Genomic DNA, 27,775 nt, shown 5'->3' on the forward strand with positions numbered 1-27,775 from the left:
GAGCTGCTGGCTAAAGAAGCTGAGTTCTCTGTGTGACCTGTGCTCAATAGGTGAGCTAGGATCCTTACTGTATTAGCCAGGGCCCAGACGGGCAGGTGTTTATTTCAGTTTGGTTTATGTTTTGTGGTGCTGGTCCTTCACCTTACCCAGTAAATTATACCTGGGATTGCCTGTATTGCCGGAGTGTGATAAATAAAGCAGTACTTGGACTTTAACCCTGTGGTCTGCAAGAGAATCTGTCATCGCCGCCCAGCCTGAGAGTGTAACCCCTTACAATTGGTGTCGGATGCGGGCAGGCGTACCTCCTTAAAAGCTGCTGCAGCTTTACAAAATTCGCCAAATACCATGGAGGAAATGATGAAGATGTAGTTACAGGCCAATCTGGAGGAAAGGAAAAGACATGCTGAGGATAAAAAGACACGAAGAAGCCTTACGTGTCCAACAACAGACTAATGCGCAGCAACAACAAGCTAATGCTCAGCAACAACAGGCCATGGCACAGCAGCAGGAAACTAATCGTTTGTTGATGGAGCAGATTGCTGCAATAAGAGAGACTGCTGTAACTCCAGCCCCACAAGTGGAGGTAAGCCCCCTAGAGACTTTGAATGTGAGGAGGGTTGTGCAGCGGGCCTTGCAAAAACTGACACTTGATGATGATATCGAGACCGTATTTGAGAGGGTGGCGGAAAGAGAAAGGCTGCCAATAGCAGAGTGGGCAATGGTCCTTGCGCCCTTTTTGTCCGGCGAACCACAAAAGGCCTACTATGACCTCAGGGAGCAGGATGTCCGGGACTATGTCAAATTAAAAATAGAGATCCTGGCTCGTTTGGGCGTTACACCAGCGGTTCGTGCCCGGAGGGTCCACACGTGGAGCTACACCATGGACAAGCCTGCCCGATCTCAGATGTTTGACCTCCTCCATCTTGTACGGAAGTGGCTGGAACCTGAGACTTCTACACCAGACTAGATTGTGGAGAAAGTAATGGCGGATCACTACTTTAGAGCCCTCCCAGCGGAGCTGCAACGGTGGGTCGGACATGGAGACCCTATAACTGCGGATCAGCTCGTAAACCTGGTGGAAAGGTTCCTGTCGACTGAGGACTACCTCCGTGATGTCCCTACCACACCAACACCTCCCCGGAGTGCCCGACCTGTGTCATCTGTGGGTAAGAGAGTTCCGGTTATTGGGAGTGTGTGGAAAGGTGCAAGAGAGAATAAGGATCTAGAGGTGGGGCGTGGGCATAAGACTGAGTCTCCCGGGCAGTCGGGACCCAGAGAGGTTTTCTCACCTAGAAGACCTGGGGCGACCCAGTGCTGGAGGTGCCGTGAGTGGGGACACATTGCTGCCTATTGCCCTCTGACCTCAGAGCGCATGGAGTGTGCCAGGAGCCGGAGACAGTCGCTGTATGCGGTGCCAGTGTGTGCGGCCTCCCCAGGACTAGAGACTGAGCCGCAGATGTGTACCCTGATGATAAATGACTGCTCCGTCAGGGCTCTGTTGGACTCCGGTAGTCTGGTCACCTTAGTGCATGCCAGCTTCGTGGCTGGTAATTATGTGCCGGACAAAAGAGTAAGTGTGCTGTGCATCCATGGGGATGCAAAATCATACCCGGTGGCTTGCGTTAAGCTGGAGACTCCGGCTGGGACTGTATCCTATGAAGTCGGTTCGTAAAAAGACTTATGCATGATATGATATTGGGCCGGGACTTCCCCTTGTTTTGGAAGTTGTGGGAGAAGAGAAACATTCCTGCAGAATCTGTGCCGTCTCCTTTAAATAATCATTGCTATGAGGGGCCCATTGAATCCAATGGTTTACAGGAAAAGACCATTGAAAACAATGGTGCCGATAAGATGCAAAAGGAAGATGTCATGGTAACTGAAATGTCTGATGAAAATATGGGGTTATGTGACGTACCTGATAATGACACTTTTCCATTGCAGATGTTAGCTGGTGAAGAAGAAGCTTCCCCAACTGGGGAAAATGTGTTGGACTTAGGGGTGTCTCGGGGTAACTTTGGTACAGAGCAATTGAGAGACCCCACTCTCATGAGTGCTCACGAAAATGTTACCGTGATAGATGGTGTACCAGAAGCTGACCAAAAATTTTCCGCATTTTGCCATGAATGGAAACCTGCTGCATCGAGTTAATAAATGCAACGAGGAAATTGTGGAGCAGCTTCTGGTGCCAAAACCCTATAGACGTATGGTACTAGATCTTGCACATAACCACGTACTTGGGGGTCATTTGGGTGTTAGCAAAACACAGGAGAGGGTACTACAAAAAATTTATGGCCTGGAGTATACAAGGAAGTGGAAATATACTGCGGGTCCTGCCCAACCTGCCAGATAAGTGCCCCGACCTCACGTTTCCAGGAGTCCCTTGGTGCCTCTTCCCATTATTGAGGTACCTTTTGAAAGAATTGCCATGGACTTGGTGGGTCCCATTGTTAAGTCAGCTAGGGATCACCAGTATATGGTTGTGTTGGACTATGCCACACGATACCCGGAAGCGGTACCCTTGCGAAACATGGCATCCAAAAATATTGCCCGGGAATTATTTTTCATGTTCTCCCGCACGGGGATCCCTAAAGAAATTCTCACGGACCAGGGTACCCCCTTTATGTCGAAGATCATGAAAGAGTTGTGTAAGTTGTTTAAAATCACCCAGATATGTACCTCGGTGTACCACCCACAGACAGATAGGTTGGTCGAGAGGTTTAACAAGACGCTGAAACAGATGTTAAAAAAAGTAGTAGAAAAGGATGGTCGGGACTGGGACTGCCTCCTGCCATACCTTATGTTCTCTGTTAGGGAGGTGCCTCAGGCTTCTACAGGGTTCTCACCATTTGAGTTGCTATATGGCCGTCACCTGAGGGGTTTACTCGATGTAGCTAAAGAAACCTGGGAGACTGAGGCTACTCCCTATAAGAGCGTCATTGAACATGTGGCTGACATGCAAGACAGGATAGCGACAGTAATGCCCATTATTAAAGAATATCTGCAAAGAGCCCAGGAGGCTCAAAGCAGAATTTATAACAGGTCTGCCAAGGTAAGGGACTTTAATCCCGGGGACAGGGTCCTGATTCTAGTTCCCACTGTAGAAAGTAAGTTTCTGGCAAAATGGCAGGGTCCCTACGAGGTTGTGGAAAAAGTGGGCAAGGTGAACTATAAGGTGCACCAACCAGGAAGGAGAAAACCCTACTAGATTTACCACGTAAATCTGATCAAGCCATGGAAAGATCGGGAGTCATTGGTGGCCGCACAGACCATGAGTAAGGAGGTGTCACCACCAATTCCTCCGGTAAAAATTTGTGAGGCATTGTCAGTACCCCAGAAACAAGAAGTAAAGGAGTTTCTACAGAAAAATAGAGGAAGGTTTTCTGACCTACCAGGCCGTACCCACCTAATAGAACATTCCGTGAGAACTGAACCCCACAGTAAGGTGAATCTAAAGCCCTACAGGACACCAGAAGCATGCAGAAAAGCGGTATCCTCTGAGGTCAGGCGCATGCTTGAGTTAGGGGTCATTGAGGAATCTACCAGTGAGTGGTCAAGCCCTATTGTCTTAATCCCGAAGCCTAATGGGACTTGGAGATTTTGTAATGATTTCCAGAAGCTAAATGAGGTATCAAAATTCGATGCTTACCCCATGCCCAGAGTAGACAAACTAATTGAGAGGCTTGGGAAAGCAAGGTACATCACGACCCTTGACCTTACAAAAGGGATACCATTATCAGATGATGCAAAAGAAAAGACTGCATTCTCCACTCCAGAGGGACTGTTCCAGTACACAGTGATGCCGTTCGGGTTACATGGAGCCCCTGCTACATTTCAGAGGTTGATGGAACTGATCTTGAAGCCACATCGTGAATATGCTGCCGCTTACCTTGATGATGTGGTCATTTTTTCATCTGATTGGAGAAGTCACCTCTGGAAGGTACAGGCCGTTTTAGACTCCATTAGTGATGCTGGCCTAACCATAAACCCTGAGAAGTGTGCAGTGGGTTTAGAGGAAGCAAAATATCTGGGCTACATTATTGGTAAAGGACTGGTTAAACCCCAGATCAATAAAGTAGAGGCGATACAAGACTGGCCTAGGCCCTTAACGAAGAAACAAGTCAGGGCCTTCCTTGGCATGACAGGGTACTACCGCCGGTTCGTACCGAATTTTGCCTCGATGGCAACACCATTGACTGACTTAACGAAAGGCCCTAAGTCAGTCAATGGTGAAGTGGACCCCAGAGGCAGAAAAGGCCTTTCAAAGCCTAAAGTCCGCTCTCTGTCAACAGCCGGTGCTCATTTCCCCGGATTTCAGAAAAGAGTTTGTGGTCCAGACTGATGCATCTGAGACAGGCTTGGGAGCGGTCCTGTCACAAGTGATAAATGGGGAGGAGCACCCAGTGATGTACCTAAGTAGGAAGTTGACCCCAGCAGAGAAAGATTATACCATAGTGGAACGAGAGTGTCTAGCCATTAAATGGGCTCTGGAATCACTTAAATATTACCTGCTGGGTAGGAAATTTCTGTTGGTAACAGATCACGCTCCGTTAACTTGGATGAAACAAAACAGGGAGAAAAACGCAAGAGTGACCAGGTGGTTTCTCTCCCTGCAAAATTTTCACTTCAAGGTTGAACACAGGCCAGGGAAATTACAGGGGAAGGCAGAAGCTTTGTCCAGGATACAATGCTTGTTGGCTAAAACTATCCAGACCTCCGGTCTAGAGAAGAGGGGGGGGGGATATGTGGTAAGGTGAACAGAAAGGTGTATGGTAAAGTCCTGGAGGGGGTGTATATCCCACCTAGCTTTCTCAACTGGGTGAGGTAAATAAAATCCAGGACAGGTTTTCCCCTAGCCTGAGGGATCCCAGCTGAAGCCAGCTGGGATCATCAAGGGGAAATAAAGCACAGTCCATGCAGTCAGTCTGGGGAGAGGAATGCCTGGGAAGATGGCTGCGCTGCTGGCTAGAGAAGCCGAGTTCTCTGTGTGACCTGTGTTCAATAGGTGAGCTAGGATCCTTACTGTATTAGTCAGGGCCCAGACGGGCAGGTGTTTGTTTCAGTTTGGTTTATGTTTTGTGGTGCTGGTCCTTCACCTTACCCAGTGAATTATAATTGGGATTGCCTGTATTGCCGGAGTGTGATAAATAAAGCATGGACTTTAACCCTGTGGTCTGCAAGAGAATCTGTCATCGCCGCCCAGCCTGAGAGTGCAACCCCTTACAATATATTATGTACATGTATAACTGTATAACCAGCTATACATATAATTATGACATATGTCCCAAACTGCCAACTGTGCTATCATTCTGCAGGCCACCTACTGTTAGCAGCCTGCAGCAGACTAGTGTCAGCGTTCTTTATGAATGGTTCATATTGATAAATTAGGGCAGTGTAGCTGGCAGCTAAGACCTGTCTCCTAGGTTGCTAGTATAGCCTATGTGTATACAGCCAAACCTGCCAATAGCCTTAATACAGTTCCTATGTTTATGTGTTAAAGACAAAAGCAGAGTTATTTACTGTGACATCATGTTTTGGATGTCATATTACTGTTATATTTTGCTTTCACAGAAGCAGAAAAAGATAATATATGCCTTTTTAAGATTCATTTTGTAATGTAAGATAAGCTCAGTGACACAGCAGAAACAGAAAGCATAGTGTTAATCTGTTGTTGCTGGGCAGAAGTCTAGACCAATCACAGCCAGCTTCTCACACAGCAAGAGTTTTCACCAATCACAGCTAGCCTCACACACAGCCTGTCTGGAAATTCCACCCCAGCAGGAGATGCTAGAATCATTATTCAGCAGAGACAGTAGTTGAAGAGACATTCAGTCCACTGAGAGCTGAGTTTTATGGGAACAAGAGGCCAATATAGGTATTTAAAACAAGTTATATAATGTTCATATTGTTAGTATTGTGTTTAGAACTGTATACTGTACTATATATAGATGTTTACTTACAGTTCCACCAATTGCAACCATACAGATTCAATTGCAAAGTACAAATACAAATTGCAAGATACAGTTGCAAACTGTGAACTACTACAAATACAGTACCATACAAACATATTGCAATCCAAATTGCATACAACCATACCAGATCATACTCAACCAATCTGCAAATAGTCACTGCTAACTGCATACTGCAAGTGAACTATTAGTTAGACCTCAGATATACCTTTCAGAGAGATCATAAAGTGCTTAAATAACTTTATGAGAGTACAAATACTCAAGAGAGAAATATATCCACCATTTTATGTTGAATCACAAGATTGAACAGTTGAACCACAATCTTATGCATACTGCCATTTTGTGATATATTTTCAACACGTGTTTTGTACATGGACTATCTGCTACGGAGGCGGCAGTGTTATATATGAAGAAAAGTTGAAGTTAATAAAGAAGTTATTTGAAGCATTTGGTGAACTCTTTAAACCTACTGTTTCCATAGAACGGCGCTAGAGAAATTACAGAGTAATAGACAGTCTGATTAGACTAAAAAGTCAGAGATATCAAAATTCTTCTTATGCCACAGCGCAAAAGGCACTTCATAGTGCTGCACCTGCCACAGGCAGGGGCAGTGTGAAAATACCTGGAGCCCTGGGCTTTTCGGACACTTAGAGCCTTTACTGCAGAGGCCCTGAACTGTGGACGCTGGCACCCACGCTCGGCTCCCACCTGCTGCAGTTAACCGTTTTGTTGGACGCATCGCTGGATCATGACATTGTGATGTCACGTCCTGCCGTGTACAGCACACTGTGCGGATGTGCTGCCTGGCCCCTGCCATGTGGATACTTAAAGGGACCTTGTACCCACTTAAAAGGAGTATTTCTGGATGTCCATCCTGGCCTTGCGCCGGACGGAGGACCAGAGTCTGAAAACTGGACTGTCTGGCCTAAAACCGGATGTCTGGCCACCCAGCATCCCTTCTAATTGTTGGAGTGATATAACTCTCGCCCGGCTCTAGAAACGCCTGTGAAAATAGATACCATAGTGCTATTCAATAGTGGAAACACTGTGGCGGTGTGTGACTATTTTCTAAGAAGGGAGGAAGAACAGCAGTGTCTAGGCCACTTAGAGAGATGCAGGAGCAGGCTAGCAAGAACTGACAGCAGTACATTTCTGGGATATTCATGCTTTATGGACAGGGACCAGTGGCGTAGCTATAGGGGTCGCAGTTGCGACTGGGCCCCCCTTGCCAGTGGTACTGTACTTTTCCCTTTATAAGATGCAGTGCATAATGGAAGCGCTCACTAGTATGCAGGAGGAGGAGGCGGGGTGAAGCGCTGTACTTACCCCTCCTCCTGCTTACTCTTCTCAGGTCCCGCGCTGCTGTGTCCTGGCTGCCTGCAGCGTCGAGACGTACAGAGCACACTGTGACCTGACGCTACAGGAGGTCAGGTGACTGCAGCGCGGGACCTGAGAAGAGAACCAGGAGAGGGAGAGTGGCGACAGGAGAGGTAAGTTATTTTATTTTACAATCTGATCTAAAGTCTTATATGGAGGTCTTACAGGGGGTCTGGAGAGGTCTAATGGGTGTCTGGAGTAGTCTGATTGGGGGTCTGGAGAGGTCTAATGGGGTCTAGAGGTCTAATGGGGGTCTTATCTGAGGTCTGATATTGGGTCGGGGTCTTACATGGAGGTCTAATGGGGGGGTCTGATCTGAGGTCTAAAACTGTCGTCTGACAGATGTATAAAGGGGGTTTGGTCTGATATGGGGGATCTCATTTAGGGTTTTATATGGGGGTCTGATCTGAAAAGGGTATTTCTTTGTACTGGTGCACAATATAAAGGGGTGTTTTTTGTACTGATGCTCTGTATGGTACCAGTATTTTCAGGGGGACTGTTTCTGCAGGATAACATTGGGGGCACAGCGGACACAGTATTGGAGGTGGCAGGATGGGGTGTTGAGAAGGTGAGCAGGATGATGGAAAAGTAGGAAAGTAAGATGTCTGTTTGTTAAGCTCTGCAGAGATGAGGCGCGGCTGAAAGTCACTATGGCAGTCTGAGAGGAGAAGAAGAGAAAAGAGAATGTCTGTCTACAGAGAAGAGAAGTCACTGGATGGAAGAGGTACATGTGGGTCTGTATTACCCTGTATGTTCTGTAGCGCTGTATGTAATGTTTTCCAAGTAGGTCTTTAAAGGGGTTGTCCGCTTTTTTTGTAAGAGCGCTGCCTTCTCTGCTCTGTTTACCTGCTCATCACTGTAAATGCTACGGCAATCAGGTGAACAGAGCAGAGAAAGCAGCTCTCATATGAGAGCTGCCCTCTTTTCAAACAGCTGATCGGCGGGGGTGCTGGGGGACCCTGCCGATCTGATATTGGTGACCTATCCTGAAGATTGGTCATCAGTAGTAAAAAGAGGACAACCCCTTTAACAGTAGGACTGGGTGGAAGTGGTTAGGTTGAGAATTTGATGTGGTGGGGGGGGGGGGGGGGCATTTAAATTTTTGCCTCGGGCAGCACAAAAGCTAGGTGCACCAGCGCTGAGTGAAGGGGCCGAAGCTGAACTCTTGCACCAGGGTTCATGAGTCTTTAGCTACGCCCCTGACAGGGACACCATTGGGGGGAAAGGGGGGGGGGCAAACTGGGAATATGCCCAGAGCCTCCATCCATAAAGGGAGTCCTGCCACACATCTACTGCCATTCAGCTGCCTAAACCTGGCCAACAGTTTTGGAAGAGTACAGAACAAGCAGGCCAGGCCCACAGCTGTGAAGCAGAGAGGCAGCTGAACTGAGCATTGGAGCAGAAAGGAGAATGCGGCATCAACTTGTCAAATGCTGTCAGGAGCCAGAGGAGCAGAAGCAGAACTCGAGAGCTGCATGCCCATATCACTGGCTCCACCTTGTATTTTCTACTAATGTGACATTAGTACAATAGGTGGAACCAGCCAGCGATGTGTGCAATACACTACTCACAAGAAGATAGGGATATTTGGCTTGTGGGTGAAATTTCAGGATGAACCTTTACAGGTGAATTTGCTGTTCTCTAACAAGGAGCTTAATGGCAAAATTCACAACAGTTGTTTGATTCATGAATCGCCCAATAAATTTCCTGGTTCAATTAGAATTAGTATTTAAACAGTCCTCCTCATCACGTTCACATTTTGCCATCATGAGAACAAGATAACGCCCAACAATCAATCAACAGTACCTCAACTTTGCAAGGCTTCAAGCAGGATGTTCTCACATGGAAGTGGCCACTGAGCTTCGTGTCAGTGTCATCAGCAGGTTGCAACAGAGATACAGAAAGACTGGAAGAGTCACAGAAAGGCATAGAAGTGGATGTCTTTTAGCCACATCCCACACTGATGAGCGCTTCATTGTGAACAATGCCTTGCAGAACTTGTTGCTGAATGCCACAAAACTCCAGGCAGACGTGAGAGGCACCGAAGTGTCACATCAGACCGTTTGAAGCAGTTTACATCAGCGTAGTCTGTGTGCTAGATGGCCTGCAAGGGTACCTGACCACAGGCGTTATTGTCTTGCATGGGCCAGGGAGCTCTATGCTGGATGAGGGACCAGTGGGCCTCAATGCTGTTCACTGATGAAAGTTGATTCACGCTGAGCAGAAATGATAGCCACCAACGATGTTGGAGACCAAGGAAAGTGCTATGCTTCAGCCACTGTTGTCACCAGATGAGCCTTTGATTGTGGTGGTGTTACTGTGGGCAGGTGAGTCTAGTCAATACAGAACTGCCCTAAACTTTGTGAATGGTACAGTGACAAGCCCATACTACTAACCCATACTAATAACATCACTAATCCAGTCATTGTGCCTCTGCATGAACAACACGGGCCTAATTTCATCTTCATGGATGACAATGTGCCAGCTCATTGAGGTCGCATCATTAGGGAACATCTGCTGGAGACTGGGGTACCTCAAATGGAGAGGCCTGTACCTTCTCCAGACCTGAATCCCATTGAAAACCTATGGGATCAGCTGAGTCAAGTTGACTGTGAACAGCAAGAGCCGTTGTTGAGCTGTAATTGATGCTCAAGGCCACATGACAAGTTTTGAGACATTGACACTGTTGGCTTTTGTTTCAATAAATTGAGATGAGGAAATCACCATTGCATGCCTCTATTTAAATCCCCTACTTTCTTGATATTATCACTGTAGCGTAACTTTTTACACTTTCCATAAATTTCATCTGAAAGCCAAATATTAGTGATGATCGAGCATGCTCGGCCGAACACCAGTTCAGCTCGAGCATCTCGATGTTTGGCACATGGCGGTATTTGGCCAAATACCGCATGTGCTCGAGCACAATGCTCGAGTCTCCGCCCCGCACGTTTGTTGGCTGCTATGCAGCCAATAAACGTTCAGGTAAGTACTGCCCTCACTGTAATGCCGTAGCCATGTTGGCTGCTGGCATTAGTGATTGGCTGGCTAGAACGCGTCATCGGGTGCTATATAGCATCCGATGACGCATGTTCGGCTCATTCTTAGTCAGGGAGAACTGTGCTGAGCAAGGGACAGATAGTGTAGGGAGTGATTTAAGAATATTTTTACCACCAAAACTTTTCAGAGACCCAAAAGTCCTTTTAAGGACTATTGTGTGTGGCAGCAGCAATCTATATTTTTAGCGCAACCTGCGCTAAATTGCTAAAACTTTACATACCGAAAAGTCCTAAGGACTATTGTGTGTGTGGCAGCAATACCTATTTTTAGCGCATCCTGCGCTAAATAGCGTACAATATTTAGGCCGCTGCAGACAGCGATATTAGTAAGTAAAAAATTAGGCAGGCACTCTATCTGGTTTTAATAGAATATTTATTGGTAATTGATAAATAAATTTGATAAAAGGTAGGTCGTATATTTGCTGGTATTTTATTAAAATATCAATTAAAATAGTGGTTAAAAGGTTGTCAGAATTAGGGAGTTAGGGATGGGTTATGGTGGTTCATCTATCATTTGTTCTTATGTCTTCTATCTAATTGATGTTTTGGGTATAAGTTCGTATTACGATCTAATTAATTGCAGGTAGATGTCCAAGGAAGTGAGAAAAAAAAAAGTGGAAGTGAGTGGTGATGAAAAATACACTTGGGATGGTAATCCAAAAATAAAGTGAAAAATTAAAAGGTAATAAGTAAGATAATAGGTAAAAAATGTAAAAATAAAAATAAAGATACGAAAAATAGTGAGAATAGTTTGTAGTTGGGTTAATCCAATGTAACTTGTTGATGTTAGGTAATATACGCCGCTATTTGCAAATACAGATGGTGTATGCCAGCAGAGTAAGTATTGTTTATGCCGAAAAAACTGTACTGTATCTGATGTTTGATGGCTCAATGTCCGCTATTGTCGGTGGCGTCCCACACGGCAATTAGCTAGTACTCACCCTGCGGTCCAATTTTTCGCTGTATATTTGCGGTGCTCCAGTCGGTACTGGTCTCCGGTGTCCTGCTGCCTCACGCTGCGTGTTGCGCGGTCTGTGTGGCTGGTTTGGCGTCTCATGTGATCTGGCACGTGGTTTCCTCTGTGCCGATCAGCTGATGCTTCTCTCGTGTGCTTTGTTGGTGTATTAGTTTCTTCTAATTATGCAGCAATCCCAAAAATCCTTAAGGAAGGCGTGGGTATTGGTGGGTAGTCTCATAGATGATGCCAGGCAGCCAGACACATTTCAAGGTATTCCGACCTCTTCCTCAGTGGCATCTTTCGTTAAGGATTTTTTTTGGATATCCGCATAATTAGAAGAAACTAATACAACTAACAAAGCACACGAGAGAAGCATCAGCTGATCGGCACAGAGGAAACCACGTGCCAGATCACGTGAGACGCCAAACCAGCCACACAGACCGCGCAACACACAGCGTGAGGCAGCAGGACACCGGAGACCAGTACTGACTGGAGCACCTCAAATATACAGCGAAAAATTGGACCGCAGGGTGAGTACTAGCTATTTGCCGTGTGGGACGCCACCGACAATGGCGGACATTGAGCCATCAAACATCAGATACAATACAGTTTTTTCGGCATAAACAATACTCACTCTGCTGGCATACACCATCTGTATTTGCAAATAGCGGCGTATATTACCTAACATCAACAAGTGACATTGGATTAACCCAACTACAAACTATTCTCACTATTTTTCGTATCACTATTTTCTGTATCTTTATATTTATTTTTAAATTTTTTACCTATTTTTTACCTATTATCTTTAATTATTACCTTTTTAATTTTTCACTTTATTTTTGGATTACCATCCCAAGTGTATTTTTCATCACCACTCACTTCCACTTTTTTTTCTCACTTCCTTGGACATCTACCTGCAATTAATTAGATCGTAATACGAACTTATACCCAAAACATCAATTAGATAGAAGACATATGAACAAATGATAGATGAACCACCATAACTCATCCCTAACGCCCTTATTCTGACAACCTTTTAAACACTATTTTAATCGATATTTTAATAAAATACCAGCAAATATACGACCTACCTTTTATCAAATTTATTTATCAATTACCAATAAATATTCTAATTAAACCAGATATAGAGTGCCTGCCTAATTTTTTACTTACTCCATTTCTTCACTTTATAGCGGCTCACCCAACCACTAGTGACAGAGCACCACTCCAGGGTGGGAACTGGGAGAGCCACTATTATTCTCTTGTTTCAGACAGGGATATTATTTGCTCCACATCTCCAGTGTGCACATCCAAAAAACGGTGACATCCAGTGTACCTTTTCCGTAGACTGTGTCCGCTGCGGACAGTGACATTAGTTGCGCCACATCTCCAGTGTAAAGTGTGCGCATCCAAAAAATATCTGATGTTCAGTGTACTTTGTCAATAGATGGTGTCCGCTTCTGACAGTGACATAACCAGTGCCACATCTGCAGTGTAACGTGTGCACTTCAAAAATTTATCTGTGACATACATTGTACTTTTTTGTGTAGACGCTGCGGACAGTGAAATTACCGGTGGTACCTCTCCTGTATAACGTTTCCTTATCCCAAAATACTTGTGACATTCCCTGTAATTTTTCATTAGCCACTGGTGATAACATTGACATTTCCTGCGGTATATCTTCTGTGTGACGTTTCCACATCCCAAATACCTTTTTAAATTTGTTTGCGCATACACTTCTAAATCCTACGCTACTGTACGTGTGACAGAGTTTCAATCATGTATAACATTTAATATGAAGAAGGCAAGCAGTAAGGGACGGGGAAGTGGCCGTGATGCTGATGGTGCATGCAGAGGCCGTGGCCCTGGGCGCGGTGAAACTGTGCCTACTGCCAGAGCACAAGAAAAACAGTCATCCACGATACCTAGCTTCATGTCCGAGTTTTCAGGGTGGTGCAGGACACCACTCTTTAAGTCAGACCAGTGCGACCAGGTGGTCGGTTGGATTGCAGCAGATAATGCTTCCAGTCGGTTAAGTACCACCCTGTCTTCCACCAAGTCCAGTCTCAGTAGCCAAAAGTCTGCTCAACCCAATCCTCACCCTGATCCTCCTCCCTCTCACCATGGAGAGTCTGGGCAAACAAGTGATCCCACACTCGGATATTCCAAGGAGCACTTTTCTGCGCCATTCCTTTATTTGGCCCTCTCACTAAGCACACTTGAAGAGGGACAGATCTTGTGCCCTGATTCCCAAACTCTTGAGCATCCACAATCACAAGAAGATGCCTGTGGGGAATGGCAATTACTGTTTAATGAGGTGGATGATGATGAGACACAGTTGCCAATAACTCAATGGCAATTACTGTCTCAAGAGGTTGATGAAGAGGATGAGACACAGTTGTCAATCACTGAGGTAGTGGTTAGGTCAACTAGTCAGGAGGCTGATCAGAGTGAGAAAGTGGAAGAGGAGATTGTGGGCGATGAAGTCACTGACCCAACCTGGGAAGGTGGAAAGCCGAGTGAGGACAGCAGTACAAAGGGGACGGATCCACAGCACCGCAACAGGCTGGAAGAGGCAGTGTGGTGGCAAAAGGGAGAAGGCAGGCCACACCAAACAGGCCTGCAACTGTTCCACATAGCACCCTCTTGCGGAAATCTCCCTTGCTAAGGGGTAGGTGTTCTGCAGTATGGTGTTTTTTTGAGGAAAGTGCGGACGACAAAAGAATAGTAGTTTGCAACCTGTGCCGTACCAAAATAAACCGGGGTGTGAACACTAGCAACCTCACCGCCACATGGCATCCAAGCACTGTAATAAGTGGGAGGAATGCCTGGGTCCACAATTTGTCTGCGGGTCACACTACGGCCACCTCTTCCCCTGTGTTACGTGCTGGCCAATCCCCTGTCGAAGGCGCAGGCCCAGATGCCTCCCGCCCGGTACCTGGACATTGCTTTCAAGGGAGAGTATGGTTCCCAAAAGAGGCACTACATGGAGACCTTATAGTGCAACTGTACATGGTCTATGGATGCAGCTTGCATAAGCTCTTAGCAGTCACAATGTACACTGCTGTGTGAAAATACAGAATCGTAATGGAGTTCTATATGGAACTGGAGGCACGTGGTAGTATTGTAGGGTTCCTAAAAACAATTTTATACTGGATATGAAACATAAGTTTCTTTTCAATAAAGTAAATGGAAAACCAACAACAAAACTGCAAGGGAAATGCATGGGCCCAGATTTACTAATGTCTGTGTCAAGCTGTCTAAAAATTGGTGAAAATTGCTGCAATTTGGCTCATCTATGGTTTCTACACTTTTTAAGAACTACTTGACTAGATGGTGGAGCTTGGCAGGAAAGGGGTGGAACCTATGATGTACCAAAATTGTGCTAAATTTGTCCCAAAGTAAGCCAACCAACAGTTGATATAGAGTCACAGAAAAGTGTCTATCCCGGCACCACATTTTTCATCCACCCTGAGCTGCTGTGATAAATCTCGTTTAGGTCTAGACAGCCTGTCTAAGCTTAAATAGTTTTCCAAGAATTTTATACTGCTGACTTATCCTTTGGATCAGTCATCAGTATCTGATCGGTTGAGGTTCGACACCTGGAATCCCTGCCGATCAGCTGTTTTGAGAAGGCAGTGGCGCTCCAGCTCACCAAGCACAGTGCTGTACATTGTATTGTAGCTGTGCTTGGTATTGCCGCTCACTCCTATTCACTTGAATGGGGCTGAGCTGCTCCTAGGCCACGTGACCGATGAATTTGTCACCATTGCCTTCTCAAACAGCTGACCGGCGGGTGTCCTGGGTGTTGGACTCCCACCAACCAGATGCTGATAAACTATCCAGAGAATAGGTCATCAGTAAAATAAATAAATAAAAAAATCGGAAAATCCCTTTAAGCCATGGTTAGGATTAGTAAATCTTGGCCAAGGTGTTGAGCAAGCAAATGTAAGCACCCTAAAAGCAGCTTTATACTGCTCGATTGAGCAGACGATCGTTAGGAAGGAAGCGTTCCTTCCCTGAAATTTTCTACTTGTCAGTGTTAAAGACCTCAGTATTTATGTGCAGTGATCTCCTTCACAGTATAGGGAGGAGCAATCACTAGTGTTGTTGCTCATCCCCATAATCGGCAGCACCTTTACACTGGCAGTTCCTACAAATGTTTCTTAGCAATTATCTGTCTGATGCTTGGCCAGTGTAAAGGGGCCATTAGGATACATTTATTTGTTGTAAAAATTTCTGTAACTGAAAATCCGTTCCATTAACTTAAATAGGTTTGTACTTATGGCAAGGACATGGACTTATACAAGCTCCAGGGGCGGAACGATCGCGGTCGCAGAGGGTGCTCACTGCGCTCACATGTAACGCGGCCCGGCATTTTCATTGTACTTAATGCTGGGCCCCATCAGAGCGCTCCTCTCACCTGCATGATATACACTTCTCCAGTCTCTTGGCCTCCAGCATCAGGCCCCTGTGCTGCCACACTAAAACTAGTCACACATTAAGCAGTTGGGTGGAGCCTAACCTATGTTTTTCAAGCTCCGCCCACATGCTTAATGTGTGACTAGTTTTAGTGTGGCAGCTCCGGGCCCTGATGCTGGAGGTCTAGAGACTGGAGAAGTGTATATCATGCAGTTGAGATGAGCGCTCTGACGGGGCCCGGCATTAAGTACAGTGAAAATGCTGGGCCCCGTTACATGAAGACTGTGGGCAGTCGGGAACATTACAAGGGGCTGTAGGAAGCACTACTGGGGACATTACAAGGGCAGTGGGGGACACTACTGGGGACACTATTGGGGCTGTGGGGGGCACTAATGGGGGCAGTGGGTGACACTACTGGGGACATTACTGGGGGCTGTGGGGTGCACTACTGGGGGCTGTGGAGTGCATTACTGGGGGCTGTGGGGGGCACTACTGGGGACATTATTGGGGGTAGTGGTGAACACTACTAGGGGCTGTGGGGGGCACTACTGGGGACATTACTGAGGGCAGTGGGGGGCAGTGAGAGACATTACTGGGGGGCATTTCTGGGCGATGAGGGACCAGGGGTGTGACAATTGCGGACACAGAGGGTGGGGGAGGGGCCCCGATCCAAAGTTTGCCATGGGACCCATAGCACTCTAGTTACGCCACTGACAAGCTCCAATATCTTTATAGCAGCCAAAGCTCCAGTTGTTCTGGTAAAGAGCCCAAATCTCCTGCTTAGACCTAAAATCAGTGGCGTACATACAGGGGTCGCACTTGCGCCCGGGGCCCGCCCCCCAGTGTTGAGTTTCCTTGCTGCCAGCCCTACCCTCCCTTGAGTCTCCTCCCCCTGAGTCTCCTCCCCGGCCGGCGGTGCGGCGTGCCGGACATGACGTTGAGATGCAGGGACAGGGAGAATGCGCCGGAAAAGAAAGGGAGAGGGAGAGCGCTGCGCAAAGAAGCCGGTCCGGCCTTCAGAGTGAGTGAGGTCTGATGGGGGCTGAGAGTTGGGCAATGTATGTAAAGTTATGACTGGTGGCTTGTGCTATGAAGTAATGGGGGTTTTTCTGTTGTCTTGGGGTGCAGCTCTTTTGTGTAGGCACTTCTATTGAGCTTCTAGTATATGCTTGGATGTAGCAGAGCTGGTTTTGTCATGCATTTCTTTTGCCTTCATATGGTAAAATACTTCATTGGCCTATCAATGGCTTTATAACTAACTCTGCTATATTTCTGTAGCCAACAACCTCTGACTGCCCAGTTGGGCTGAAACCACTACACCCAACATGTTCTGGCAGTAATAGTAAATGGATATTGTTGCAATTCTGAGCTACTAGTCTATATAATAAATATGTAGGCTACATATGTAGCAGAGCTGGTTTTACGTGGGAATACCGTGGGTTATACCGAATATCATCCTCTTGTATATAGTAATATACAGTATAATATATACACACACACACACAGCGGGTTGGGGGGGTCGTCGACGGGGAGGGGGCCCCATGGATCAGTTTCGCACCGGGGCCCCATGGATTGTGTGTACGCCACTGCCTAAAATTGAAGGATAACATGCTGCCGAGCTTCAGCCACAAAAAAATGGAACTTGGAAGCTATGAGGAAGATTTATCATGAGGTGAATTTTTAAAGTCCGTCTGCAGGAGTCTGCATTGCCATAATGTGCGGCAAATATATCAAATGTTGCACAAAGTCTGACACCCTGCAATGAGCGGTTTCAGACAGAGCTCCGATGCTGGAAGTTGGTGCCTGCACCGCACAGTTCTGTTCATTGTGTAGTGGACTGAGCTGGTAACTGTAGTGCTGCACTCATTTTAATGGGAGCACCGACTACAGTAATCAGCTCTGTCCAATACACATTTTGCGCCACTCATCTCTGCATATCTGGAGCCAAGAGGAAAGTTAACGAAGGATACATATGAACACATCCAATTACATACACATCTGTGTAAATATGTATACTCGCTAACAATACCAACACAGGCATAATGACGCAAAAGGTGTGCCCTCGCTCATTCCTCTGAGGGCTGGGAATTATCTCTGAGCTGGGAGCTGTTTTCCTCATCTTTCTCTTTGGAGGAACAGGCGAAGCTTCACTGCAAAATCTCTTTGCCCACCTACCACGTTATACGATAATCATGGGTTATCATCAATTTAACGAAAATCATAGAAAAATTGCAATTCTTAGGCTGGGTTCACATTGTTTGTCTTACGTTTAACGTATACAAAAATCATACATGTGCCATAGACGCCTCTGACAGATGCCATACAGTGACATCTGTCACCATAGTTTCAATGTAAAAAAAAAACGAACAAATAAAACATATACAGTAATGTGTACATTTTTGCTGGACGCTGCAGGATGGAAAAGTCATCCCCCCCCCTTCCTCCCCCAATGTATATGTATAGCTTCACATTGCACAGGGTTCAGAAGCACTGCTCTAGTGCAGGCAGTCCTCATAGTATGTCCGCTATAAAGACATTTTAAATTGTTTTAAACTATTTTAAATAAAAAAAACTAATGGTATTAAGAGGCATCTTTATACCGTATATTATTCACAATCCACTTTTATTTCATTGTATGTCTGCAGAAATGCACTTTAGTAAATTCAAAGTGGGATTCTCTACTAACTGATCTCATTGTGTAAAACAGGGTAAAAAAAAGATCAGACCTAATCTGTGCCTTCAAAATGGATCCTGTTTACCTTCAACATGATCATCAAGAATCTGGTGAGTAAATCTATCAATATCTAAAAATTGTCAAGCACTTTCTAATGTAGCAGCCTAAGTTATACATGTAAAGTGTGGTCTGGCTTGGGCCTCTTTCACACGGACATCCGTATTTACTCCGGATGTGTCGCGTGTGCATTGCGGGAAACCCGCGTGAGTGCGCACACAATTTCAGTCAGTTTTGACTGCGATTGCGTTCAGTTTTTAAAACGCGGGTGCAATGCGTTTTGCACGCGCGTGATAAAAAACTGAATGTGGTACCCAGACCCTAACCCTGACTTTTTGGTTTGGGTTAGGTGTTCTGTAGATTTTATTTTCCCTTATAACATGGTTATAAGGGGAAATAATAGCATTCTTAATACAGAATGCTTACTAAAATGTCGATTTGAGGGGTTAAAAAATAAATAAAAAAATTAACTCAATTGTCCTTATCCACTACACAAGCCTTCCAGGACATAGCGGAAAACCTAAACCTTTTTAGGAGTGCATCCTGCAAATAATGAAGCAGAGAGTTTGCCTGCCACGAGGGAGATCACCCTTATAGGATAGTTCAAAGTAAACAGAAACCAGCATATTTAGTACCAGAGTGCTAGAGATTGAACTTAGAATAATTACAAGAAGTCTTGCCTGTACAGTGTCAACCCTAAAGAGAACTTTTCAACTGACAATTGCCTAAACCTGATAGGTGGAATACAATTAAATTTGAGTCATCAATTATTCCATATGAATGCACTTTATTGATGGATTGTAACATCTGCCTTGAGACTATTGATTCAAGTAAATGTTTGAATTGTTTTACAACGACTGACTCCTCATTACTATTACTACTAGTACTACACTCAACAATTCAACATTTGCACCTTACGGTGCTGGCATCACGAACACAGGGGCCCATTCACCAAAGCACCTTAAACACCTATACCATCAAGGGCACCTCGACTTCTTCTGGCTGGTGATCCCTGCAATAGAGTGCCCTAGAGGATTTAGTGCTGTCTTCCCATCCACTGCACTTCCAGCCCAGGGAGGCTCTGCTAACCCATCGGCCCACCGTGAGCCTCACATGGTTTTCCCCTGCGGTCTGGCACGTTGCACAAATCTGCAGCCATTTTTAAGAATATTTTTAATTTGGGGGTCATCATCCAAAATTTTGAGGAGATGAACAATCTGATCATATTCTAAAGAATAATTGGTAGAAAAAGTAACCAAATCAGTATTATGATCAGTAGTGATAATTTTTTTTAGGAAAATTGACGTTATCAGTTTTTAATTATCTAGTAATTATTTTTCTTTTGATAATTTTTTCTTACAGGTTAAAGGCTGCCCAATGGGGGCGAGGATCTCTCCTACTCTTGCCATTTTTTTATGGCGTGGTTTGAGGAATGTCAAATTTTTTCTGAAGATAATCCTTATCTATTTTATATAGGCTGGTACGGACATTATATTGATGATAAGCTCCTCGTTTGGAGGGGCCCTGTGGCGTCCATGCCAGCCTTTATTGAATATCTAAATAACAATAGTTTTTTGCTTATTTTCACTTACAATAGCCACCCATATGAAATTTATTTTCTGGATTTAACTCTGATTGGAGATTCCTGTCATAAGCAGGTTATTACCAAGTTGTATAAAAAACCTACAGCACGTAACATTATTTTGGACGCAAGCAGCTTCCATCCCAAGCACACAATTCGCAGCATCCCGGCAAGGGAGTACATCAGGGCGTTACGTGCTGTTCAGACATTAAGGATTTTTATAAGGAATGTGTCATTGATAACCGCCTCAAAGAAAGAGGCTATCCTATTTGGTCTCTCAATCGTGCCAAAAATATTGCGATTACTAAATAGAGAATCTTTACTCAGTGATGGCACTGTCAAAAAAAAAATCAGAAAAAACTAATCTGAATACTGATTTGGTTACTTTTTCTACCAATTAATCTTTAGAATATGATCAGATTGTTCATCTCCTCAAAAAATATTTACCTATTTTGGATGACCCCCCAAATTAAAAATATTCTCAAGAATGGTTGCAGATTTGTAGCCAAATGGAGTATAAAACTTGGTTATACTTTAGCTCCTTCGATGTATGTGTCTCCAATTAGTCACTTTGACAAAAATTCACAACACTGGCTCACATGCAAAGGCCTGTAAATGTGGTCACAACAGATGGAGTATATGGAAATACATCAAACCTTGTAAATCTGTGACCTCCACAGCAAATAACTATTGTCATAATATCAATTTTATTAACTGCAACACCAACTATATTTGTTATTGAATGTATTGAATGCAGGATCCAGTATGTTGGGTGCACCACCCGTAGCCTTAAATGCATTGCTGAACACCTCAATAGTATCAAAAATCCTCAACTGAAAAACCTGTCAGGTGCAGCTGCACATTACGTGAACGGCCACCAAGGCAACACACAAACCTTTCAGGATAAAGCCATTGAAAGGGTTAATCAGCACAAAAGAAAAGGCAATTGGAGACTAGCCCTGCTGAGGCGTGAGGCATACTGGATCCTCACAATGGGAAGCAGGTCTCCTAAAGGAATGAACCCTTAAGACCGATTTGTCATCCCTATATTGATAACCTTATTCACACTGCATTTTGCCTTCTTGTTAAATGCATATTTTGCAATGTGTCTGTACTGGGCTTGATATAGTATATTATATTATTACTCTTTTATTAAGCTATTTCCAGTCCAGCTCCTATTCCATCCATGCCAGATTTTCGGTTACTGCTTCTTTTTACCATGCCTGTTAGTATATACATTTTTATCATTTTCTATGTCTTGCATGCTATGAGGAAGGGCTGAGTTAATAAAGGAATTCATTTTTAGGCTACTTTCACACTGGCGTTTTGGCTTTCCGTTTGTGAGATACGTTCAGGGCTCTCACAAGCGGTCCAAAACGGATCAGTTTTGCCCTAATGCATTCTGAATGGAAAAGGATCCGCTCAGAATGCATCAGTTTGCCTCCGTTCCTTCTCCATTCCACTTTGGAGGCGGACAACTAAACGCTGCTTGCAGCGTTTTGGTGTCCGTCTGACGAAACCGAGCCAAACGGATCTGTTCTGACACACAATGTAAGTCATTGGGGACGGATCCATTTTCTATGACACAATCTGGCACAATAGAAAATGGATCCGTCCTCTATTGACTTTCAATGGTGTTCAAGACGGATCCGTCTTGGCTATGTTAAAGATAATACAAACGGATCCGTTCTGAACGGATGCAGACAGTTGTATTATCTGAACGGATCCGTCTGTGCAGATCCATGACGGATCCGCACCAAACGCGAATGTGAAAGTAGCCTTATTTGGGTGCCGGATCTATCCACGTTTTTACTGGCATTATAAGTTAGTGTAAATCATTTTGTTTTATTAATTTTTCCAAGTTCAACAAACAGTATTGATGTAATGCCTACGAATTTTGTATCGCGAATATCAGCACTTCGATAATTCGCGAATATTTAGAATATAGTTCTATATATTCGAATATTAGTTGTTTTTTTTGTTTGTTTTTTAACACATCACACATCAGGTGATCATCCCTCCCTTTTTCTAGCTTGTAGGCCAATGAGAAGGCTTTGTCACAGCTTAGCAACATCCCTAGCAACCAATAGAAAAGTTGCCTACCCCTCTTATTATATAAGAACCTCCCCAGCAGCTATTTTCTAAAGTTTATTGCAGTTCTGAAAGAGATAGCAGTGTCATTGCTGCGCTCTGTGCTTTGTGTTATTACACTAGACAGTTAACTTATATATATAATTCAGATAGTTAGGGGGACATAGTCAGTGTAGGTTAGATTGATCTATAGTGTAGCAGATATTGCTAAAAATTCACAAGCGCGAACATATTGGAGCACTCTATCTGCATTTAAAGCTAGTCTCAGGAAACTTATAGCAGCTTGAAAAATGTAGCATAAGTGACCCACGCCGGTATTTCGCGCGCATTACGCGAATAATACATTGCCGATTTTCACAATCAAGAACATAATCTCAAATTCGCGAAATATCACGAATTTGAATATTGCCCCTGCCGCTCAGATACTTAATCAAAACATATATATCATCACAGTATGTAATTGCAGCCCATAATCGTTAATACTACAGGAGAGTGTACTGCATACTTACATTACAGTACACTCTCCTGTAGTATTAACGATTATGGGCTGCAATTACATACTGTGATGATATATATGTTTTGATTAAGTATCTGTGACACATTACCTGTAGCTAGCCCCTCCCATTTGTGGGCAGCTCTCAGGTAATCCGTTTTTTGGCGGTTTTTTTGTTCTTTATATACCTGTAATGACATTACTTACTGTGACTACTGTTAACCTGATGAAGGGGACATTTTGGGCCCCGAAACGCGTTGTTCTACACTTTTTATGCTATTAAAGAAGATTCACCTTTAAGAGACGGATCGGATCCTTTGTGTTTGCGCCTGATCAGAAACCTATTTCTCTACAAGCATCCTTTGGGGGATTGGGCCTCCGATCCCAAAGATACCTCTTCTGCGGCTGCATTCACGGATCGGGAAAGTCTCTCTTTCACTTACATACCTACAATAGAGTTGTGTCTATTATTACACAACCTAAAAAGGTGAGCACCTTTACTTGTTTAACAATTAAGTTTGTATTGAACTTACTACCCTATTGTGCGCCCCCCATATACCCACCTTTTCTGTCTCTATGTTCCCCTCCTGATCGAGGGGTACTCTAGACTCGCCCGTGGTTACCAAGACAAGGGTACCCTTTAGCACATTTTAGTCAGGAATCTGGCTTTGTGGATATATGGGAATTTTTGGGAAAGGGGAAAAGAGCTTATTCCTGTATAAATAAGTCCAGTAATTCCATGTCTAGGATAGATTTGGCCCTGATAAATAGGGATTATTTGAAATGTAGAAGACAGATGAAATACGTGGCTGGGTCTCTATCGGACCATGTACCTTTCTCTCGAGAATAAATTTTGAGGGACAATAATCATAGGGTAAGAGCTCCATTTAGATGAAACCCCCATTGGATCTCTATAATGGACAATCATGAATTGGTGAAACAGGAGATGGTGCGCTTCTGGGATAATAATTATAACTTAATGAATATCCAACTGGTATGGGATGCATTCAAGGCCTTTATGAGGGGAATATTCTTTAGTAACATCTCTAATTTAAGAAAGGGGTATGGTAGAAAAGAGAGAAATCTAAAAGAAGCAGCTTTAGGCTACTTTCACACTTGCGTTCAGAGCGGATCCGTCTGGTGTCTGCACAGACGGATCCGCTCCTATAATGCAAACGATGGTATCCGTTCAGAACGGATCCGTCTGCATTATATTCCACAAAAAAATCTAAGTGTGTGAAAGTTAGTCAGACGGATCCGTCCAGACTTTGCATTGAAAGTCAATGGGGGACAGATCCGTTTGAAAATTGCACCATATTGTGTCAACTTCAAACGGATCCGTCCCCATTGACTTACATTGTAAGTCTGGACGGATCCGTTTGGCTCCGCGCGGCCAGGCGGACACCCGAATGTTGCAAGCAGCGTTCGGGTGTCCGCCTGCTGAGCGGAACGGAGGCCAAGCGGAGCCAGACTGAGGCATTCTGAGCGGATCCGCATCCACTCAGAATGCATTGGGGCTGGACGGATGCGTTCGAGGCCGCTTGTGAGAGCCTTCAAACGGAGCTCACAAGCGGAACCCCGAACGCAAGTGTGAAAGTGGCCTTAGTTGGTATGAATGAATTTTCTAGGAATAAAACAGCAAATTATTATCAGGTGTATTCTGACTTTCTCTTGGAAAAGGCCCAGCAGAGACTTTTTTTTTTTTTTTTTAAGGGACAAAAATATTTATCTGAATCGGGTAGACCAGGGAAACTTCTGGCGAGGGTGATTTCTAATCAGGAGCAAAAAGAGAGCCAGTATTCGTTCACCCGAGGGTATAATTATTGAAGACCAAGGCCGTATAAAGGGAACTTTTTTAAGCATTTTTCGGAATTATATAATTCTGACAAGGTTATCTTAGATGAAGAGTGAGACTCATATTTGGACTTTATCTCTCTCCCAGTTCTTACAGATACTGAGAGAATCTTTCGATGTAGATCTCTCTAGAGGAGTTAGACTGCATTGAAGGTATGTTCCATAAACTTATCCCCTGGGTCCGATGGATTCCCATATGAATTCTATTGCAAATATAGGGAGTTATTCTTCCTCGTTTTTTGAAAGTGTTCATCTGATCATTAGAGGAGGGTACTTTTCCAGAATCAATGACAGAGGCTGTAATAACATTAATATTGAAAAAGGGTAAAGACCCCTTAGATATGGGGTCATATAGGCCAATTTCGCTATTGAATACCGATATGAAGCTTCTCTCAAGGATTCTGACTACAAGGTTATCCAAGGTTATTCTATCAATTATACACCCTGATCAAAATGGGTTTATTCCCAATAAAGGTACTCATTATAATTTGCATTGGTTGTATGCGAATATACAGTCTTCCTGTCTCTTGCTCCATTTTGTCTTTAGACGCCTCTAAGGTGTTTGACAGGGTGGAGTGGGGATTCCTCTGGAAGGTTTTAGGGAAAATGGGATTTGGTACCAGATTCATAAATATGACTAAGCTTTTGTATAAGTCCCCTACTGTAAGGTTGAATATTAATGGGAGTTTGACAAGGAGTTTTTCCTTGAATAGAGGTACCCGTCAAAGATGTCCACTTTCTCCATTATTATTTGATATTTATATTGCGCCTCTTGCTGCTAGGGTTAGGCAAGATTCTGGGATTGAAGGGTTTGGGATATTAGGAGTAGAGGACCGTATTTCTCTATATGCAGATGTCCTGTTTTTTATTAATCATACTAATACTGTACTACCAGAGCTCATTCGAATAGTTAACTCCTTTGGTGCAGTCTCCGGCCTTGATATTAACTGGTCAAAGACAACTATTATGCCTGTAGATAAACCTGAATATTCTATTCATGGGCCCTTGAGTATGTTAAAGATTGCTGACTCATTTGAATACTTGGGTATGATGATTTCTCCCAAGATTGAAGATTTTTTTTACAGCTTAACTTGATGCCATTGATCAGCAAATTGAGGTAAAAAATTATGGTATGGCTTTGACATCCCTTATCTAGAGCTGACAGAATATCCCTAGTGAAGATGGTGATACTACCCCAACTATATCTTTAGGAATTCTCCAATATGGATTGAGGATAAGTTTTTTAAATTGAGAGGATTATTAATGATTTAATTTGGAAAAGAAAGCGGGTAAGGTTAAAGTTGGAATATCTTTATAAGCCGATAGAACAGGGAGGGTTAAACCTTCCCTACTTTAAGGGCTATTTTATAGCTGCACAGCTATGGCTCTATTGTCAATTGGAGAAAAGTTTACTTTGTCGGACCTTGGTGAGGAGTTCCTTACATATGTTTACGCTATTAGAGTACGGGTGATTATCTAGTACCCAACAGGATTATCGAAAGTTTAGAAAGCTATTTACTAAAGCGTGGGATACTATTAAAGGATGGTTGGGAATAAAGGGATCCCTTTACTCTACACCCCTCTGTCACAATAATTATCTACAGGAATTAGACAATCTAGCTGGGGATAAGTATTGGCAAAAAATAAATAAAAAAATTATTTGTTGCACAGGTGGTGAGAAATGGAGCTATACTCCCATTCTTGGAGTTGGCACAAAAGGAACATATAGTTAATTTATCCTGGTTTAGGTATTTTCAGTTACTTTCGGCACTCTCTAGTGTAAAGAGAAGGTTTTTGTTTGAGATAGATACTTCTACACCTTTGATTGATTTGATGGAAACTTGGGCCAGAAGATCAAGATTTCCTAACTTTATAAATTATTGGAAGCACTATTTAACAATAAACGCTCCCCCGGACAAGGCGCTTGGGGAGTGGATTGTTCAATGACTCAACTTGGTGATTGGGAAAATATATCACAATTTCAATCACGTTGTGGTTCAATTCAATATTTTACATATATTCTATGTCACGCCAGTATGGCTTAAAGGATAACTGTCATATTTTCACTCAAAATTTAATTTTCATATATGTTGTTGCTGCTTTGGTAATGATCCATAATTACTAATTATTGTGTTCACATACCACTTGTTTAATAAGATTCCGTCCATAGCAACCGCTCCTCACAAGACTTCTTTCTGACTATCTTTTCAAGATGGCCGCTGATGCCCTTACCCTGAGGCTAAGACCTCCCTCCCTAACTACCCAGAATTCATACGGCTCATCTCGGGAACGCGCAACCTCACCCCAACCAATCTGCTTTCTCCAGACTTAAACACTGCCTTTTCCTCGCAAATTTTTATTGCAAATATTCTAATCGCAAATTTTTTATCACGAATATCGGCACTATCCCGGTCCGACGGGAGTGCGCACGCAGCGTTCAGGACTGCCCACTACTACGTATTCAGTCTTCTGTATATAGAAGATGGAGGACACCTAGCAACGCTGTTTTAGCCGCACTACTGAAATGCCTGGATGAGGAAAGAACATGCTGCAATTACTAGGCAATTCAATACCTATACAAAAGTATTACCTAGGGAACTAATGTAAACTTAGTCAGACCAATCCAATTACATAAAAAGACAGTTATGCTTTAATAAATGTGGTTTAAGAAACACTTCCAATTGTCCACGGTGTTATTCACCTGGGGCTGATTATTTACATATGTTCTGGTCCTGTAGATAATTAATAGAATATTGGAGGGCAATTAACAACTGTATTACCCAAAAATTTAAAGTAGCGATTCTATTTACGGAACAATGTTGGATACTTGGCGATCTTTCCCAGGTTAAATGTTATAACTTATAAGTATAAAAAGATTCTCTTAATTAAAATAATGTTTTTGGCGAGACTCCTGATTACACGAGTCTGGTTCTGACGAAATATTCCTAGTGTACATACATGGTTACATTTGGTTAATAAGATCAAGAGATATAAAAATATTTTATCTAAGCAAAGAAATACTGAGGAGAAATGGAATAGGATATGGCGGATGCCTCTACCTCATCGTTATACCTTCTCTGTCCTTGGTGATGGAGGGGATAGGAGACGTTTCCCATGATCTTTAAAGCGGTAGAGAAGGAATTTCAACAGAGGCTTTAGAAAACACAGTAACTGGAGGGAGAGTAAGAATAAAAAGGGCAAAGGTATTCTCTTTGACTCCCAATCTGAATCCAGACCTAAGTCCA

At 43.8% G+C, this 27,775-nt stretch overlaps 1 protein-coding gene across 2 annotated transcripts in view; it reads left to right on the forward strand.

Moving 5' to 3' along the window:
* LOC121002046 (aromatic-L-amino-acid decarboxylase-like) overlaps positions 1-27,775 on the forward strand; it is a 320,554-nt gene that overhangs the window by 151,344 nt on the left and 141,435 nt on the right. For both annotated transcript variants that reach the window (XM_040433347.1, XM_040433346.1), the window contains exon 10: positions 18,487-18,563. In XM_040433347.1, coding sequence (XP_040289281.1) covers positions 18,487-18,563 — 77 coding nt within the window. The remainder of the gene's footprint in view (positions 1-18,486; positions 18,564-27,775) is intronic.

Source organism: Bufo bufo, chromosome 5 (genome assembly GCF_905171765.1).
Source record: "Bufo bufo chromosome 5, aBufBuf1.1, whole genome shotgun sequence".
NCBI lineage: Eukaryota > Metazoa > Chordata > Amphibia > Anura > Bufonidae > Bufo > Bufo bufo.